Source organism: Passer domesticus, chromosome 1 (assembly GCF_036417665.1).
Source record: "Passer domesticus isolate bPasDom1 chromosome 1, bPasDom1.hap1, whole genome shotgun sequence".
Lineage (NCBI taxonomy): Eukaryota > Metazoa > Chordata > Aves > Passeriformes > Passeridae > Passer > Passer domesticus.
This window is the reverse complement of record NC_087474.1, coordinates 36,700,888-36,720,662: the sequence shown is the minus strand read 5'-3', so window position 1 is coordinate 36,720,662 and position 19,775 is coordinate 36,700,888. Positions and strand designations below refer to the sequence as shown.

General features: G+C 34.9%; 1 protein-coding gene across 9 annotated transcripts in view; it reads left to right on the top strand.

The window, feature by feature from the left end:
* ZNF385D (zinc finger protein 385D) overlaps nt 1-19,775 on the top strand; it is a 410,794-nt gene that overhangs the window by 345,306 nt on the left and 45,713 nt on the right. For all 9 annotated transcript variants that reach the window (XM_064414290.1, XM_064414306.1, XM_064414280.1 and 6 more), the window contains one exon: nt 957-1,119. In XM_064414290.1, the coding sequence (XP_064270360.1) occupies nt 957-1,119 (163 nt within the window). The remainder of the gene's footprint in view (nt 1-956; nt 1,120-19,775) is intronic.

Genomic DNA, 19,775 nt, shown 5'->3' with positions numbered 1-19,775 from the left:
TCTTCTAGAACTTTAAATAATTAGTGAAGAAAAAAACTCTGAATATTCATCCAAATTCTAGTGTTTTTTGTATAATGTTTAATTGAATAGTTCAAATACCAATCTTAAAATATACTTGCATATATTCATATAAATGAATAAATTTAGTAATAACTCTTGAAATAATAAAGTTATTTGTAATTTAATGCATGAATTTCAATAGCAGTGCATATACAAATATATTTTAGTTTAGCAGTGTGAGGTAGCCAAAATATATTTAGGACTGTGACAGGATTTGTGGGAGCTTTCTCCTTTGCAAGGATGCTCCTGGCTTTGAATTTCAAACACTAGCTTTTGTATTTTGTATTTTTAAAAAGACAGATAATTACACATCTGCCTCACATTCAGTTAAGTCTTTGCTGATGGGCTTTGAAGGGCGTTTTATATTTTGCTTTCTTTAGTTTGGGCTTTACTTTTGGGCTGGGATATTTTTGGTTTGTTTTTTTACTGTCAGTCTTTTCTGAGAAGTTGCTGATACCACTCTTAGTAGTAAACTGTTCTTTGAAGGAAGCTTTAATAAAAATTCTAGTTTGAAATACAAACTGTAAAAGTACAAAGCTATCGGGAGGAGAATACCATCCTCCCTGTTGCCTAAGAATTATTTTTTTTCATGTGAAAGCAACATAAATCTTAATAGAAAAACTGATGGTAGCAAGGTAGACTAAAACAACCTAATTTTGGTCTGAAATTAATCTACTGTTATACAGTAATATACTGTATTAATTGAATTTGCGTGGCTCTAGTATTTTTTCCATTGTTTTCCAAGCATCATTCTAATTATAATTTTCTGTTTGGTCGCTACTTGGATAATGTAAGTGGTACCCATTATTGAAAGGTAGTCTGTATTTGTACTAATACAGAGAATGCCAGTTTAGAAATGAGCCTGATTGCATGGTTCATTTTGTTCTCCTTTGTAGAGCCAGGCTGCGGCCCACTACAAAGGCACTAAACATGCCAAGAAGCTCAAAGCACTGGAAGCCATGAAAAATAAGCAGAAATCTGTTACTACCAAGGACAGCGCAAAGACTACCTTCACTTCCATCACTACCAATACCATCAATACCAGCTCTGACAAAACAGGTTAAGAGACAATCTTTGTTGGTTTCGTTTGGTTTAGTTTTGATTTGGCTTGTAATTTTTTTTTCTTCTTGTTTAATTCCATGTCTGTTTGGTTATGTGCTTGCCAACATTGATTCATGCTCGATCCATCTTTCTGTGTGATGTTGATTTCTTTAAGTCCTTTCAGTAGGCTGGTGATAGTCTGATAGTCATGGAGCTGATTTCTTTTAGTGAAAAGAGGCTTGACATTCTTTTTATGATGGAATGCAGTACTCATTACGTGATTAACATATCAACTGATCTCAACCTCCTGGTCTGTATGCACTATCTCTTTATCAATAATTCTATATGGCACATTTCTTTAACCACAATGTAAAAAATTGCACTATTTGTGTCTAGAAGCCTCTTAAAAATCATTTGCACTAAAAACCTAATTTTCATAAATTTCAAACATTGCATTATTTTTTTAAAATGGCTATTGCATGGTTTTGAAATGGAAAAGAGCTGTATAACCTCTATTCCACACAATCAGGTAAGTGCTATTGATGCCAATTGTTCTGCTTAAAAGAGTCTTCATACTGAAATAATATTGTTTAATTTATTGTGTGGATAAAAGTTACTCTTTTGCAAATAAAATCTACATATTTGAAAAGTCAACAGGATTTGGTTCTCATGGCATTTTAAAAATGCAGGTATTGTTGAAAATTTCAAAGGAAGATTGTAAGGTCTCTGAGAGGTAGTCTAGTGTCTCATGAGGTATGACTGCCCTTGTGTATAAAGGGACACAGTTTACATCTTTAGACATAACTAATCTCCCTCCCCAAGCAAGGCAAAAATAACCACAGGAGAAAATCCACACAGCTGTGAAACATGAGATCTACCTATTGATGCTGAAAATGGCTCATTTGGAACCACTTCTGATCCAATAAGTTCAGCATTGTAAATGGATGTGCAGTAACCAACTATAATACAACAGGAAAGTACCTTGCAGGCACGTGCAGTATATTCTTGAAGACATATCTTCACTATATTTGTTATAGCCAGATAGCTCTATGTCTTTCTCTATAAATATATCTTAATTATAACGTACCATTATAGACAGCATTTTCTTTTTCCTATGCACATTTATAACATAATTATGATGGCTTTAAGAAATATTTGCTACATTGTTTTGCCTTTGCTACCACAAGAAAAGAAAATATTCTGAGAGGTTTTGTGTGATGAAAGAAATTAAGTATGGGAGAATAGGAAAAATGTCAAAAGTTATTTGGCAAAATATGCGCTTCTAAGTATACCAATACCTTCAAAAGTTTCCTGTGATGTTACTTGTTCAGATATTCAGAACAGGAAGGAGGATGTTGTGTGAAAGAGTGATTTATTGTTTACCAAATATTATCTAGTGGCTGAAGAAAATAACTGAAGAAAAGAAAGATCTTTTAAAGATTTAAACTGTATCATTCAAAAGCTTTTATCTTATGCTGCGTAAGTTTGAAGGATTTTCCTATGTGCCTTAAAACCAATCTGAATTTTTCCATCAAGTTTTGCATTAGATCCCTGACAAGATATATGAACTGTCCTGTATCCAAGGTCAGTAGTCCAAATCAGTTTTTATATCAGCGTAAGTAAGAAAATATCATAAATCCAGCTGCACTCATAAGCAGTGGCCTATGCTGGAGTTTCATCAGCTTTACACAGTGGTTGCAAATTCCTGGATTCACTTCATAGAATGTGTGTAAACATATGTGTATATGTATGAATACATATATTTTTTCTGTGCTAGAAACACTGACCTTAATGGGATTCTAAAGTTACATATTTATGTTAATTGACAAAAACCAAAAAATCTTACAATTTCTTAAATTATTGAGACCCATATTCAGCTGCTGCCAAAAGCCCTATTCAACAAGTTGTATTCAAAGTAAGGTAAGCAGTTCAACCTAGATGCAGTTAATACAGGTCAGCATTGTTTTGACTGGCAACAGAATAAAATCCTTGGTGTAAATTATCCTTTGTCAAGCATGTATACACAGTGAGGGAAAAAAATTGGGTAGCCAAAAGGATGACATTTTCTGTCTACTATAAAAAGTCAAAAATTTCATGAATTTGATTTTATTTCCTTTCTGGTTGTTCTTATGTCCTGTATTAGCTTGATAGAAGTTTTAAATGCAAAATTATTCTGAACATCAGAATATACTGCACTGTGTGTGTCTCTACATTTGGAAATGATCATTGTAAAAGCCAAACATCCTGATAGTAGTACGCAGTTCTCAGGGAATTAATGAATTGAATTCATAAATTTATCTTTCATAGCTAGAAGAAAGTTACAAAGTCCATGTACTTGTGATCATTTGGAACAAAAGATTTTTCTACAGTATTTTAAAACTGTCTGCTGAGGATTAATAGTTGAACCCACATACACTGAGGATAGGGTCAAGTACGTATCACTTCTTATATATCATCTACAGCAGGGGTTAAATGCTGAATTGCATGTCAGTCACAGCATATTGGTCAGGGCTTCAGATCACTAGTTTGTGGGTCCTTAGAAGCTACAGGAAACAAAATGTTGTCAGGAAAGCTGTGCTGCTATGCAATAAAGGATTGTGAAAAAAATTATATAGTATACAAACTGATTCAAGGGCTGAAGCAGTAATTTTTTGTGTTTTTATTCTGGAACTATTTTCTTAAATCTGGTGCTAGCATGTGTTATTAACACTGTGCAGATCACAATATAATCTAACTTCTTAAAACCTCTCACATAGGATTCATGGTGTTTAAATGAGGGGTTAAAGAGAAAACATAAGGTATGAGGGTTTTTTGCTCATTCTGTGAAAATTGCTAATTTTTCTTTCCTTTCGACTAACTTTTGTAATTATTAGAAGGCTTGAACTCAAGGAGTCTTTGAGCAACAAAATGTCATGAAGACATCATAAAATGGCAATGCCATTCTCAAAATGTGAGAACTTTTTTATCCTATCTACTATTTAACACACTTCTTTCATCTGTATTTACCAATTTTTATGTTACATGGTTAGTCAGGACAGAAAACCAGAAAATGTGAGCTTTACAAGGAGAAGCCTACTTTATGGCATTATTTAAACCTGGTTTCACTATTTCTTGTTTCTCCAATTCAGGTGTGACAATAAAAATGCTTATTTTTTGCTATTTATTGACACACACACATACATATTCCCTGAGAGGAAATTGTTAAACATCTTTGAAAGCTTTGCAAATTGCTCCTTCTTTCTGAAAAGGTATGTTTTCTTCAAAAAGCTGCTTCATATCTTCAGTTGTTAGGACTGATACTTTAGAGCACTTGTCAAAATATATTTAGATAGAGTACATTCTATCATCCTAATTAAAATACATGTTCAGTAAGATTATTGCCCTGCACTTGGTTTTTTGGAAAATAGATTGAATCACCAATATTATATCCATATGAAATTATGTCTTTCTACTTGTTGCATATGTCTAAATATTAATCTTTTCCAAAGCTATGTGAAGTTAAGCAGGACACTCCATGACCACGTTATCACAAATTAAGTCTTGAAGATTTTGAGCTGCTTTATTTATTTGTTTATTTATTTATTTATTTATTCAACAGAGAAATCAATGTGAGTTATATCATTTGGTATCAATGGAAGAGAAGTAATAGACCTTTCAAAGGGGAAAAACATGTCGTTAAGAGCCATCAGTATGGTGAAGTCTTTAATGCTACCTTTGAATGTTATACGCTGTGCCTTGGATCCTATGCACTCAAATGCGATGAACAGCTCTTAAAAACAGACAAAAATGTGATGAGCAGAAAAAGTGTGTATCTGGGCCAAGGCACAGACAAGATCATCTATCACTAGTACAGTCTTAACAGCTAAGAGACCCCTATGCTGTCAAGAGAACAAAATACTTGTGCCTGTCCTAAAAAGTTTACAGTTTCACATAGGATGAGAAACAACTTAAGGAGCAGACACCGTAAATGTAACAGGCAGGTGTTTAAAGGAGTGGTAACATAAACGAGTTCAAGTGATAAAGGCATCACAAGAAATGAAAACACTGAGGGATGGATTAGAAGGAAAAGGAAGAGGGTTGGGTTTTTTTCAGATACTGAACATGTGTGGGTAATAGCATTGGTGAAGGCATAAGATCTCTTTATTTTTCCTTCACTGGCTCATATGAAAATTCTTGTGTAAAAAATTTTAGTTTCTTTATCCCTTTACAATTCCATTTTTTTAATTTGTTTTTTCCTTTTCTTTCTGTCTAAGATGTGGTAGGATATTTCTGGTCAGCAGAAGAAACTCATTCATGAAATAGCAATTTCAGTACAACTGGGATAATTATGAAATTGAGAGCAGTTGGAATGGGAGAGAACAGTCATTCAGACAAGGTCTTGGACATAAAAGTGAAGGCAGGGGGGAGAAAGCAATCAGAAATGATGTGGTAATTTAGGGTAAACTTTGCAGGAGGAAGAAAGGTAGATAGCATGAAATAGAAAGGTTTAAAAAAATTAGTTTGGCAGCCAAAATACCAGAGGAGAAGAGAATTTTGAGGTTTTGTGAAGGGACGTCATTATGGATGTCTGAAGATTGACAGGGCCATCCCTAGAGGTCAGAGCAGAGTCAGCCTGAGCAGGATACTGAGTATATTTTTCGTTGAGTTTTGAGCACCTTCACAACTTTTTTCTGGACAACCAGTTCTATGGTTGACACTCTTAAAGAAGACCAAAGAAGTTTTTCTTGTGTTTCAGTCCAATGTCCTGTATTTCAGTTTCTGGCTGTTGTGCCTTTTTCTGTCAGTGGACACCAATTAAAAGAGTCTCTGTATTTTATATGCCCTGACTTCATCAGGTATTTACTTATATACACTGCTGGTTCATTTTTCAAGCAGTGCCCTCCAGGTTTCCAAGTCCTTCTTCACAAAGCTGCTTTCCAGATGCTTAGGCCCCAGCCCAGACTGACGTGTAGGGTAATGCCTTCCCAGTTGTGGGACTTTTGTGCTTTCCTTCATTGAACTTCAAGGGACTTCTGTTGTGGAATTTCTCCAGTCAGTCCAGGTCCCTCTGAATGGCAACCCATCCATTTGGTGTATCAGGCCCTCATCCCAGTTTTTAATCATTAGCAAAATTGCTGAAGGTTCACTCTGCCCCATAATGAAGTCAAATGAAGACTTTAAAAAATATTGGGCAATATTGGCCACCTGCACAGCAAAAAAGTTCTTCCTCACATTCAGATGGAACTTCCTGTATATCATGCTCTGCCCATTGTTTCTTTTTCTACTGCTTTGCATCACAAAGAGCCTGGCTCCATCCTCTTGGTACCCTCCCTTTGGATACACCTAGACATCGATAAGGTCCCCTCTCAATCATCTCTTGTCATGTTGATAAAGCATGATTTATCTTCAGTGAACCCATACTGACTACTCCTGATCACTTCTTGTCATCCATGTGGATAGAGACGAGCTCCAGAATAAGGCACTCCAGTACCTTCCCAGGGACTGAGGTAAGGCTGACTGACCAGTAGCTCCCTGGGTCCCCCTTCTTGCCCTTTTGAGAGACCAGGGTGACATTTGCTTTCTTCCAGCCTTCAGGCACCTCTCCTTTTCTCTGTGACCTTTCAAAGATTGTGAGCAGCCTAGCTGTGGTGTTCTCTAGCTCTCTCCACACTCATGAATGCATCTTGAACAGGGCCTGTGGGCTTGTGGATGTCAGGTTTGTTTAGGTGTTCTCTGACCTAAGACTCCTCTGACCAAGGAAAGGTCCTCGTTCCAATACTCCTTTATCCTGGTCTCCTAGGTAAGAGATTCCTGATTTCAGTTTGTTTGTTTGTAATGTGAATGAGCATGTCCTTATTAGACCATTGTGTCTCTTTCAGGTTTCTAGTAAGGAGTCAAGGGCTTCTTTGTTATTAGTAGGTACTGTTTTATTTAAGATTCAGAATTTCTGTCCTAAATTGTAGGGAAAAGTTTTCAAACACAATGCTCAAATGAAAACTTGCTTGTGTGAATATTTATGGATGGACAACTTATAATTGACTACAAATAGTGCTACTATTTGTATTAATATGCTTCTACATGTTTGATTACAAATATTTGCCCTTCTCTGACCTGTACTTACCCGTTGTTTCCTCCCGTACCATGCATTAGCACACCTTGCTTGTTTTCTTTTATCTTTTAATGTGTTACTTTAGTTCTGTACACAGATACATCTGTGCAGTTCCTGGTTCAGCTCCAGAACCTGTAATAGAAAGGAAGTCCCATTTAAAAATTAAAATAATTTTCCTCATCTTTCTGCTTTCCTTTTATTTTCAATTTAATTTTATCTCCCTTACATTCAGCTGTTCATAATAAACATACATTTTGAAAATGGCTAGGGTTTCATGTTTATGACGATCTCCATATATTAAGAATTACTGGATTATTTCTGGTATTGTTTGGTGCACCTACCCTATTTAATTATTATATTTGTTGGTTTTGCTCTTTAAGTTACTTCTTTAATCCTTTGTTCCTAATGACAAACTACCCTAACTTTTTCTATCTTAAAGCTTAAGATATACTGCTGTATTTATAATATAAACATTGTCTATTTATTAGCATTTTTATAGACAGCAGATTTGCTTGTAATATTTTCTAACTAAAAGAAATTCTATTTCTAACAGTAATACATATGTCAACTGTATTTAAAATTCAAAATAGTATTTAATACTATTCCAAATCTGCTGGTGTATGCGGAAACAATTTACTGTAGGATCCTAGTGCAATTTGCTTTTACAGCTTAGGCTGTTGGGTACCCTTGTATATGTAATTATTATATTAAGGATGTTTAATCTAGGAATATGATTCAGTGCAGTCTGTTTGTTTCACTTAGCTGTTTTGTTTCCATATGCTTTATTTTATCATAAAGCATGCTTTTGTTTTGGCAAGTGATTTCTTCAGATCATTTCAACATTGCTTAGGGCACAGCAAAATTAACATGTTCATTCTGGGTTCAGGCTTGTGAGACACTTGGATGTAAATTGCTTTTCTTTGCAAGTCAACGTTTTATTACACATTAAAATAGAACAATGACCTTGAAGTTTGAATTTATAAGGATTTTTACTTCATATTTACTTGTTTATGATATTTTGCATGGAACATTCAAAAGTTGCAAATGTGAAATAATAAAGGAGAAGCAATTGCTTGGGGATTAGCAGAACACCGATGACTTTCAAAGCAAGCTATAGGTCTTCATGGATCACTTCCCAATCACCCAATTTCTAAAGTTGAACAGTTTCTTTTTTAATTTTATTTCAATAAAAAATCTTTAAAGATACTGTAGTCTGAAAGAGATGTTCTTATTTTTTAATTCTCTTGTCATTTACTTGGAAATTAGAAATTACTGTTTCACAATTATTGATTGTCTTTATCACATGCCTGGAAAATTCAACTCAAACCAGTAAAATTTAACCGAGCAATGCCATCTTTCACTTTAAATCATCTACGCTTTGACTTTTCCATACTTTAGACAATCTGTAGCTAACTGCAGCACTAAATGTTATCAGCATTCCACAGACTGTTGTACCAATTTTGTATTAGAGCTTGATGGCAATTTGGAAGACAATAGCTTCTCTTTTGATCTCTGTGTAGAACTAGAGCGTTTTCTTTCTTTCAGAGTGTAGCTAAATGACGATATAAAAATTACAGTAATTTATGTGTGCCTCAGTTGATCATAAATGTGAAATTAAATCCTCCTTTGCTTGCATCTACGTATGCTGACAACATCATATGAACACCATGTGTTTTCTGTGGACCCAGCTGCTTTTGATTGCAATTGCCTTCACAGCAATTTTATGCTTGAATAATCCTGCAGTTGGAAACTGCTGTCAGTCACAACATCTGTATCAGCCTATTGAATCCGTATCAAAGTCCGCTGCTGACAATGGTATTGTTCAGAGGTCTGAAAAGCCTTTTCTATTGAAATTTCAAGTAGAGTCTTTTGTTCTATCTGAGGGAAAAGTCAGCTTGACTGCTGCATGCCCAAAGTAGTAACAATTGGAAATCTTGGGAATAATCTTCTGTTTGTGTATCTGTTTATAAGTTATTCATCAGTCCTGCTGCAAATCAAGTGCTGCAGCCCATATCTGCTGGATGACACATTCTGCCTGGTGTGTTTTGTTGTTATGTTGGGAAGGGCATTGACCCTGTCTAGGAGGATGGGTCTTAAGATGCCTCAGTTCTAGCCTTCAGGACTTCTAAAAAATCATTGCAGTCCTAAATTTCCTTTCAAGTTTTTATTGCAAAGAATAAGTTTCAGAAGCCTGTTACTATTAGTATTTGTTTGTGGACTAATTTGAAATGGAGTAGAAACTTCTTGATCCAATGCTCTCAGACAGGTGGTGTGTTTTTGCAAGTATGGAATTTTTCAGATGAGAAGGGTGTGTTTTGAGGGCAGTAAAAGGTAGGTCTTCATTCAAGTGATCCATCTTGTTTCAAGCTGGTGCCATACTGGCTGGACACAGCAAAATTGGGAGGTAGTCAATTATCTGTTGAGGACTGGATTTGTTTTGGAGGACTGGATGTTTTTAAGGCAAGAACAACAAAATTTCCGATGATGCTTTAGATCTTGCTTAGATTATTTCTTTTGTGGCTCATGGCATGTTCTTTCCATGCTGAAATTGAGAGAGCTGGAGAGTGTGGTTAATGAGTAAATGTACTGTGCTAAATGTTGGAGCCATTGCTATATGATCTTCTCATAGCACCATTCAGAGGGATCTAAAGAAAGCCACAGCTGCAAGAGTTCTACTAATAAATGTAGGGGAATCTCCTTTACCCAGACACTGGCATTTCATTTGCCATTCATGTGCCAAGAACTCAGTGCGGCAGAAATCATTATTTCTAGAAACAGATTATTCTATGTACATATAGTAGGCATTTTCAGAAAAAGGCCAAAAGTGAGTAGTATTAAAATGTATTGTAAGAATGGGAAGAACAACTTTATTGTGCAACTATTCTATTTATTCTGTCTTCCATTTGGTATTGGACAACTTTCAATTAAGTGTTTGAAGTCTGGGCAGATCGGTGATTTCTTTCCTCAGCTAGAGAATGCTTACAGGTGAAATTCCTCCCTACTGTGTCATTCTTTTGCTAAAATATACTTTCCACTCTGTTGTATTAATGGAGTTAGACATCATAAATATTTATTTGATATTTGGTATCAGTCAAACAAAGTAAATATCTGACAGGACCAAAGACTCTGTCTTCCTGCCATTTTCTCCCTTATTCCTGAAGGACAAAAAAGAAATTGTTTTGAATTAGTGGAAGTATGGCAAAATACAAAAATTTGCCTAACTTCTAGTTGTTTTAAGGTTTGTTACCATTACATTTGCAACTCATCTAAATAAGCTGAAAATTAGGCTAAACTTTAGTAAGGTATCTGCAACACCAGCAAATATCAAGTTATTTTGAGATGAAGTATAGCTGTGACTGTAATAATATCTGTTTGAGGAGGAATGTGAACATGCAGTTTGTCTTCATGCACCTGAACTCTCTGCTTCTTAGACTTAATGTACTTTTACATACAATAAGTGGTTTGCTTATAGGTTAAAGCTTGGGCAGGTCACACCTATAATTCAGAATAAGTGTGTTCAGAGTCTCTTATTCTCAAGATTCATATTGGGTTTCAAACATTTTGAAGAATTATTCTGTATTTCTCATTTCATCTTTGTGCATTCTGTACTCCACTGTGTTATATCTAATAACAGTCTCAATATTGAAGCTCCTGTTTTATGGCATGTCCATAACTGAATTAGAATTAAAGGAGCTAGAAAAAATTATGTAAATTGAAATTAAGAACTACAAATTAGTATTATAGGAAAAAAATGGACACAAAAATAAATATAGACTCATCAAAGGAAACAAAAAAGCACTTTTAAGAGTAGCAGGACCAAGGAGCTGTGTCTTAGATTTAATTTGAGAGGGGATAAAACCAGTTTATTCATGTAAACTTAATGATGATGTTGATATTTAAATTATTTCCATACTAATGGTAAGATTTTGTTTATTTAACCAGAAGTACTAAATTAGACAACAGTTGGGAAAACGTGCATATGGTTTTAAAAGAAGCAGATAAAGAGCATTCTGGACAAGCTGTTATGTTTTTCTGTTCATTGTAGACACTGTAGAAAATCCAGAAGAAAGCTAATGTTGTGTCAATATTCACAAAAGTTAAACAGGATGAATCAAGTACTTATAGGTCTATCAGTCTGACACTAATCTCATGAAAAATAAAGCAGCAGCTGGCAGGGAAGTAGAGTACTGAAGTAAACGAGATCAATTATATAATGACAATGCATATGAATTGAGAGAAAGTTATACTTTTCAACCGAATTTTTTTTATGAGATTGCATATTTGATTGATAAAAATTAAGGGATGCTTTGTGTTTGCATGGCTCTAGAAAGTACAGAAGTTAAAAATTTTCTAAGATACTGGAATGCTATAGAATAAATATGGAACATATTAAGTGGATTTAAGCCTGCTAATTATAAGCCTTGGAATGCAATCTTGAGATACAAATTGGTGTAGAAACATTCCAGTTAAATCCTTTTGGAATCAAGTCTTGACTATAATATAATCTTACATCATTGCAAGCAATTATAAAGTCTTTACAAATGGTACAAAATCTAGAATTTTGAGCAAGTAATAATCATGAGCTGTAGATTCAGTGCATCAAATGCTTTTAATACAGTAAAGAACCATATGGTATTTATTGAAAAGCTGGGGGGACCTAATGTTAAGATGAATGTAAAGGGAGTACCTCGCTAAATATCTGCTACACAGGAACCACTGGTGTATTGATGTTTACAGACAGCCTTGTGGAATAAATACTTTTTTGAGCATGATGGAGGGATGTAAATATTTTGGTTTGTCTTATTACTGTAAATGAAATAGATGGGTTTTTTTCCCCCAAAGAATGGTATCGAATAGAATGGAAATCTCAGGAAGATCTAATACTAAGAATGGTTTAATAGTAAAAGACCTAATGAGACAGATGCATTCAAGTTGAATATTTATCAAAGAGAAAGTAAGAAATATTTTGATTACAGTCTTTAAAAACTATCGTGAAGAAACCAATCTTACAGTGAAACAACCCCTATTACTTGGGAGATGTGACCATATGCAAAGATTGCAAGTGGGAAATAGCTATCCTTATTCCACAATCAAGATAAAAGTTGTATAATCCTCAAGAGGGTTCTAAGATATACAAAATTTCATGTGGAATTCTGGCATTCATTTGAATGAAGCTACTAGGTTTAACTCAGGAATCAATAATGAAAATCCTCTGGAAAATATCCCAATTTATGCCATAGTAAACTGTGGACAGAAGTATTTCAGGCTTCAAATGATTTTTTTTTTCCTTACTACACCCAGAAAAAAAGGTTTTGCTGCTTTGAGGCTGCAAATCTTGTGTATTACTTATTTGAGACCTTCTGTAATGAAGTCCTCCAAGTGGCAAGAATTATAGTACTTAAATTGAAATATGAGACGGATTTTTTTTACTTCAGTCAAACAACATACATTTTCAAAGCTCAAGAACTGATTCTTGAAGTTAAGTCCTGCTAAGGTCATATGATTGTATCTTTCTGTGTTTTGTACGGGACTGGACAAATGCATAGTGCTTGATTAAGTAAAACCGTAGAAAATCATAGTTGCTGGGGTAGTTTAGTTTGAAAACTAAGCTTTATGGAGCAAAGCTGACTTTATCCTGTCTCAGTGTCCTTAATTATATCACAAAATTGACTCCAGATAATTGAAGATGTTTTGTTTCTCTAGAAGATTAATTTATTTCTGTTAGCACACCTACTTTAGTATTTTATTTTTCTGTCATTACTAGATTTTTAATTGAGAATGAAAATTCATGTTTTAATTCCCAAGTTGTATACTTTCAGCAATTCTTGCTACTTTCAAACAGAATTTAGTACTGCTTCTACTTCCTTGCTCTGCATTTTTGTTCCGCCTCTGATTCATTTTAAGACCTCTAATAACCATTTTAGAAGATTCAGAAGGATTTGCTTATTTAATCCAGTAGATCTGCACTGATCAAAGCATACACAGTTATATTACTTTGAGTAACCCATGTTTCCAACTAAGTATTAGAGAGAAAACAAATTTAAGAGGTCAGACTTTTTTTATCATACTTTTCAAATTATCTCATTTATGCTTGCAAATAACCATTTTCTTAAATTAGAGCACTCAAAAGAATGCTAGCTCATTCACCTTATCAGAGGATTCCTGAGACTGCTGCCATGCACTTTTAATCCCTTCCTTTGCTATACTTTACTTTTTTCTATTTCTGGTTCATTTTCTGCTCTATTGATTTTATACCTGCAAGCTTCTAGCATGGTCTTAGCAGATCCTTCTGAAAGTGGCATCAACAGATTACCCACTATGGCTATCCAGTTAAAGTTTCTTGAAGTAGCTGCCTTTAATAAAACCAATATTTCCCAGCAGGGAAAGGTGCCTTACTTTTTTCCTTCTCTCACATATCAGAAAATATCAGCAGCTATTGATGACAATACATAAGGAGCTTGAAATACGTGACAGATCTTGCCGAACACCCTTGTTATGCTTTTCCTGCACGTGCTTTGTGGCTGCTACTTCTTGTTATGACACCAGACACAGGGCAAGTGCACTGGCTTGGAGAAGGCTTAGTGCATTATCTCCCTCACAAAGTATGGCTGGTGTGAGTGAACTTGAGCAGCACAATTTAGTAGATTGGTGGCTGGGACCCTTCTGGTGTGTATGTGCAGAGAAGTGCTAATGCTCACAGCCCAGGGTGCGTGCTGCCTGGGCAAAGCTACTGTACAAATCAATATCATGGCTGGCAGGATCTCATAATGTCAAACAGCTCTTTTATTTCAAACTGCTGAGATTTGGGAACCTCTAATGATAAAAATCAGCTTTGTTACTGGAAGCTTATGAATGGCACTTCCCTCATGAAAATTCATAAACACTAATATATGAGATGCATCTACATGATGGATCCATCACAAGTCAGGTAGATGTTTTTGTTGAAGTGTAGATAAATTCAGGCATGATACCTGGGTGGTCAGATACTTATTTATGAAGAGGGGAAATAAAAGGGCTTTCATTCCTACTTTTTGCTCCTAGTAGTTTGCCTGCCTTAGGTGTGTGCTGCAGCTCCTGCTTAAGGTATCACTAGTGAGAGTGGCAGCCCCATTACTGCATGGAGAAGGTGATTTATACCGATGATGAACAGAAGAACAGTATGGAAAATGATGAAGTAGAATTAAAGTTCATACTGACAAAACTGCTACCAGATTTGGGGGGCCATCCTCTACTTGCACAAGAGCTCCATCAATTTTTCAAGTTTTTTGCAGATATCTGAATGTTTTCTTCATTCAAAGTCAGGGGACCTATTTAAGGCTATGTGAAGTGTTTAAAAGGCAAACAGCCATCTAGCTGAATATCCACTCTACATAAATAGTTATATTTAGTTACGTAACTAGTGTGATTGGGTACATTTAAAGGAAGCCTACCCAGCCTGCTACTGCAAATTTAAATATTTAATCATCACTCTTTTGTTGTTGATAATTTTTCAGTTTTAACATTTGTTTCACTGCACAAAATTTGAGATTCTCATCCTGTTTTTCCTGTGCTGGGGGATTCTTCAAGCTGTCCACTGTGACAGCTGTTCACAAATGCCAAGTTGTTACTGTACTGCCTTTTAATTATCCAATTTTATGTCTAGCTCCAAATCAAGGTCCCTGGTTGTCTTCTTTCACAACTGTGAAGCTTGCTTCATGACTGTCATCCACTGTCATTTTGGTTTAAGCTTTTCGCAATTCCTAGCTCACTTTAAACAAAGAAAGAAAATTAATGGAATTTTGAATTAGCCCACTTCTACTAATTGGCACTAACACTATTGTTGTCAACTGCTACATTTTTTGTCATTCAGTAATAGTCCCAAAGAACCATCTGTAACTGGATATCTCTCATTGTTTCCTTCAGGTAACAGTCTTTAGAGTACTTTAAAGAGATTTTTAAAAATGCAAAACTTCACTTTCCAGGACACTTCAAAGTAAGCCTTTGAAATGAGAATACTCAGGGGAAAAAAATTCAAGTGTTGTGGGTACTAATCTGATTCATGCAGAGCAGGTCATTATATTTTGCATTATCTTCAGCCTCTGCCTCTATTACTTTAATTGAGTTTGTTAGTGACTGCTGTTTATTAGAGGAAAAAAAAAAAAAAGGCAACCAACCAAGCAACTGCCAAACTCAACAAACAAACTCAAACAAACCCAACAGCCAAACCAGAAAGTTGGAAAGAACAGTTTCTCTTTTTCTGCACTTATATGCAGCTGTGCTACTTAGAACTTAGTTTTTTCTCTTCCTCACATGCTGTGGACAGGACACTGAATGAGTCAAGATACCTGTCATTATGGAACTCATGAGATATATTGCTGGCATTTCTAGCCTTACATGTTTGGGAGTTCATTTATCTTCCTTTAGCAGTGTGTCACCATGCTCTGAGCTGCAGCTATTGTGTGCACATGTGCTTTATGGTTGGCAGGGAGTGCTTTCCAGTACTGAGCCCACCTTTTACTTATCCAGTCCTTCAGTACAGCTTTCAAGAACATGTTTAATATTCTGAAGGTCACTACTGTATGCTTAGGAAGCATCTGAATTGAGACAAGATTTGATATCTTACCAGAGGAAAGAAGTTTTGTGGTACATGTGATGTGGGTGGTTTTTTTTGGTTTCTTTTTTGTTTTGGGTTGTTTTGTTTTTTTTGGTTGGTTGGTTGTTTTTGTTGGGGTTTTTTTGGGGAGGGGTTGTTTTGGTTTTTTTTGTGGTTTTTTTTTTTTAATTTTTGTTTATGTTGGGTTTTTTAAATATATCTCTGATTATGTGAACTGAGCCAAGACATTTATTTTTAGTATTTGTAGTCAACCTCATATGTTACTAACTTCTTCATCTCCTTGTCTGAACAATTAATTATTATTTGTTTTATTTTAATGGATTTTTTTCTGACCTGAATATCTGAAGTACTTAAATGTAGTATTTGAAATATTGGCAATAAGTTCATAAATTGACCAGAAGAAACATTAGGAGATGTAAGTATTCATTTCACAGAGAGTTTAAGAATTTCTTTGGTGTAATTTTACTTCAGTGTGATAATCGCCCAAGAGGCATCGAAAAGTTGAATTGTGTTTGAAGTTGTGCAGTGTGCATGGGGACGAAGATGCATCTCTGTGGTACTGAATAGTTGACTGGTGTCAGAATAATGAAACTCATACTCCAAATTCTTCTTTCAGATATGAATAATTGTCCTTTTGTAAAAGAGTTGTTCTTCGCCAACCCATTGGGATTTTTTTACTTAGAAAAAAAATTCATATGAGAAATATTAACCCATGCTATTGAGGCTGGAACTAGAGGATTTTTAAGGTCCTTTCCAACCCATCCATTCTGTGATTCTATAAGTCAGATAACATTTATTATTTGGAACACATCTTTACCCTATCTTAGCAACAGATCAGTGAAGCAACAGTGTGATCTACGGGAGATTCCTCTTTTGGGTCTCTTCAGAAATGAGCAATTCTGATAAAGTAGCATAGCTCTTCATTATCTATGCAGTCATGTACAGCTTTTCTATTCTCCCACTTCATTTATGGCAAAAGCTTGCCTGTCTTCTAGATCAGACATACTTGTGATGTCAAACACATAGTTTCCAGCTTTAAAAAAGAAGTGCTGAAACTCATCATAGTAGAATTATTAATAGACTACTTGTGAAGTTTTGTAAATGCAAAGAGCATGTACCCTGGAGAAGAATCCTTAAAGATTTAATATCAAAATTTATTTAATCAAGAGCTTCTGAATGGAATGTGTGTTTTAAGTGGATCAAAAAGTATTGATTACTATTGATAGAATTTTGGAAAAAGTCAGGGAGAGGTTTAAAGAGAATTTCCCCAGTGTCCATTGTATAAAGGTATTTTTATACAACCATTGGTTGATATAGTGTTATGAGTTGAATAAATAGAGAATTTCTGGGATAATAGAATGGGTTATCCAATTTCAATTCAAATAAATTATGTTGTTATCATACTCATTGGAATGAACATTATCAAAGTGGGGAAAAAACCCAGAAAGCTGGGACACTTTCGCATATGCAAAAGTGGGAAGAAAACCCAGTGGAATTGAGGGAGGAATTCCTGAAGTTCCAGTTATGAGTTAGCAGGTTGAAACATCACCTATTTGATAGCTATGTTGTTCAGAGCCTCAGAAACCACCAAAGGAAAACTATGAAGAGCTTCAGGATTTTGTTGAAGTACAGTAACTGCCAGAGTGGTATGTTTGTATTTATCTTTTTTTTTAAATACCTCACAACAGATTCAAGTCAAAAATGGAATTTGGGCACTTGTTCTGCACCACATCTTCTGCCAAGCCATGAACATTTCTGTCTCCATAGAGGAAGGGACTCTCTGAGAAGGGGCTTACCAGCCCTCACAAATCCCAACAATGGCAACTTTTAAACAAAGAAAATAATTAATGTAGCACAGTCTATTGATGTTAATTGTCTGCTTTAAAATGGTGCTACAAAACAATCTTGTTTTCCTCTATTCAGTCTTTATGTGTAAGTTTTCATGAGGTTGTTGGCATGCTTTGCTGTGCACCATAAACATATTAGTTCTACAACAGGTATAAATTCTGCATTGCAAATATTGGTAGTCCAACAAATTTATTGCTTCAATTGATATCAGAAATATTGATATCAGATATCAATATATCCATTGATATCAGAAATTAAAATATTTTACCTGAATATTTGTTGCATAGATGAACTGGGGACTGGGTATTTAGAAAGCAAGGTCTTAAACTATGCCTCTTTTTATAAATGAACATGGCAAATATTTATCTGGACAACTCTGGCACCTCAGACTATTAAAATATATCATACTAATGTCTCAGAAAACAAGAAATTGAGGGTTGATTCTGATGTTCTTGGTGTCAATTTTTGGCAATTCTGCCTGAGAACAAAGTAGACTCATAGCAATTATAGCAAAACATTGGTAACACCATCCTACAACAACATGATTTTAGTGTTTTGTTCTGAGTTAATTAATGAACATATATATGAAGTTGAGCTACGATTATAATTTCTTATAAATGCTGAATTGTGGATTATATTGTGTTACATTACGATGCTGTAAATATTGGTGGTTTTTTGGGGGGGTTTTGGTGTTTTTCTGACTAGGTATCTGTGCAGTATGACCTTACAGACTAATATGATTATCTATTTATGTTGCACTAGTTGAATGCTATTTTTGGTAGTACATTACTTAGATAGTTGCTGAAACTTCAAGACCTATTTCTCCAGTCAAACCTTATAAAAATCGTGTAAAGCAGTAGAAGACCTGGCAATCAGATTCATTCTACTTTATGCCAGTAAACATTCTGACTGTTGTCTTACATTTGGATAAGGAGCTTTCATGAACAAGTAATCTCCTAAGGAGGAAAAAATTTATTTACTCTAACATAAAATAGAGATTACATCCCTCCCCAAACCAAAACATCATAGAATTTTTGTACTTTAAAATTCCTGGAAGGACTGAATTGGTTCAGTTTTTCATGTGGTCTAGCACTCCAAGTTGAGATTGGGAATGATTCTGACTGATATATAGTTATCAAAACTTGCATTAGTAAAAGGGTTGGAAGAAGAGAGAAGAGGATAAATTCAAATAAAAACCAAAATTTTTGCATTCAAGTAACAGCAATTATCAGAAGTTCTGCTTGTATTAATATTGTCTGAGCACATTATAAAGCATTTGTCATAGCTAATGCATTCCTGTCAAATCAAGCAATATTAGAAGAGGACTTTTATAATGAATATTAATATAAGAAACAGCCATAAGTGAAGTAAATTATAGAGGCATACAAATTTAGTATTAACTGCTACAGCAAATAGTCTTCCACTGTAAATCAATTTCTTTTTCTAATGTTAATACAAAATTAGGCCACTTGGTAGTCATCTGAAAGTTGCTGAGCATTGATACCACTTTTCAAGTACTTTGCTCATGCATCTAGCTAAATTAAAAGTCATGTTCTAGCAAATGAGTTTACAGTCTTTGCACTCATCAGTTGTGCTGCTTCTTCTCTGTTCTCATATTCTGTTCACACATCAGAACACCTCTCTGCTGTTCAGCCATCCATGACAATTCAGGCAAGTTAAGGAATAACTACAAGAATTATCCTTCTACATCAGAAATAAGATGAATTAATTTAAAGTTTGGCTGTCTGTTTTTATTCAGGTTGTGAAAATGCAAGAGGTTTTTGTTTTTGGGGTTTTTTTTGATTTTTTAATTAAAGGTTCTTTGCTTTTAAGTGTCATTGTAAAAATATGCATATGAATTTGTGTTAGGATTTTTTCCTTGATCTCAAATTTGATGTGTGCTGTTTTGGATTAGGAAGCGGAAGAAAGACTTTGGCACGTTAAGTATTACGTGCATGAAGCTGGTCTTCATAATTTTACCAATATAGGGGTTTTGGGTTGGGTTTTTTTGGGAATTGATTGGGTTGGGGGGGAGGGGTCATTTCTGGTTAGCATTAATTAGCAACTAACATCAAAACAACACCCTTCCAAAAAAATTATTTTCCAGGGAAATTCTGACTTTCTGTGCAGATATTATTTAGAACT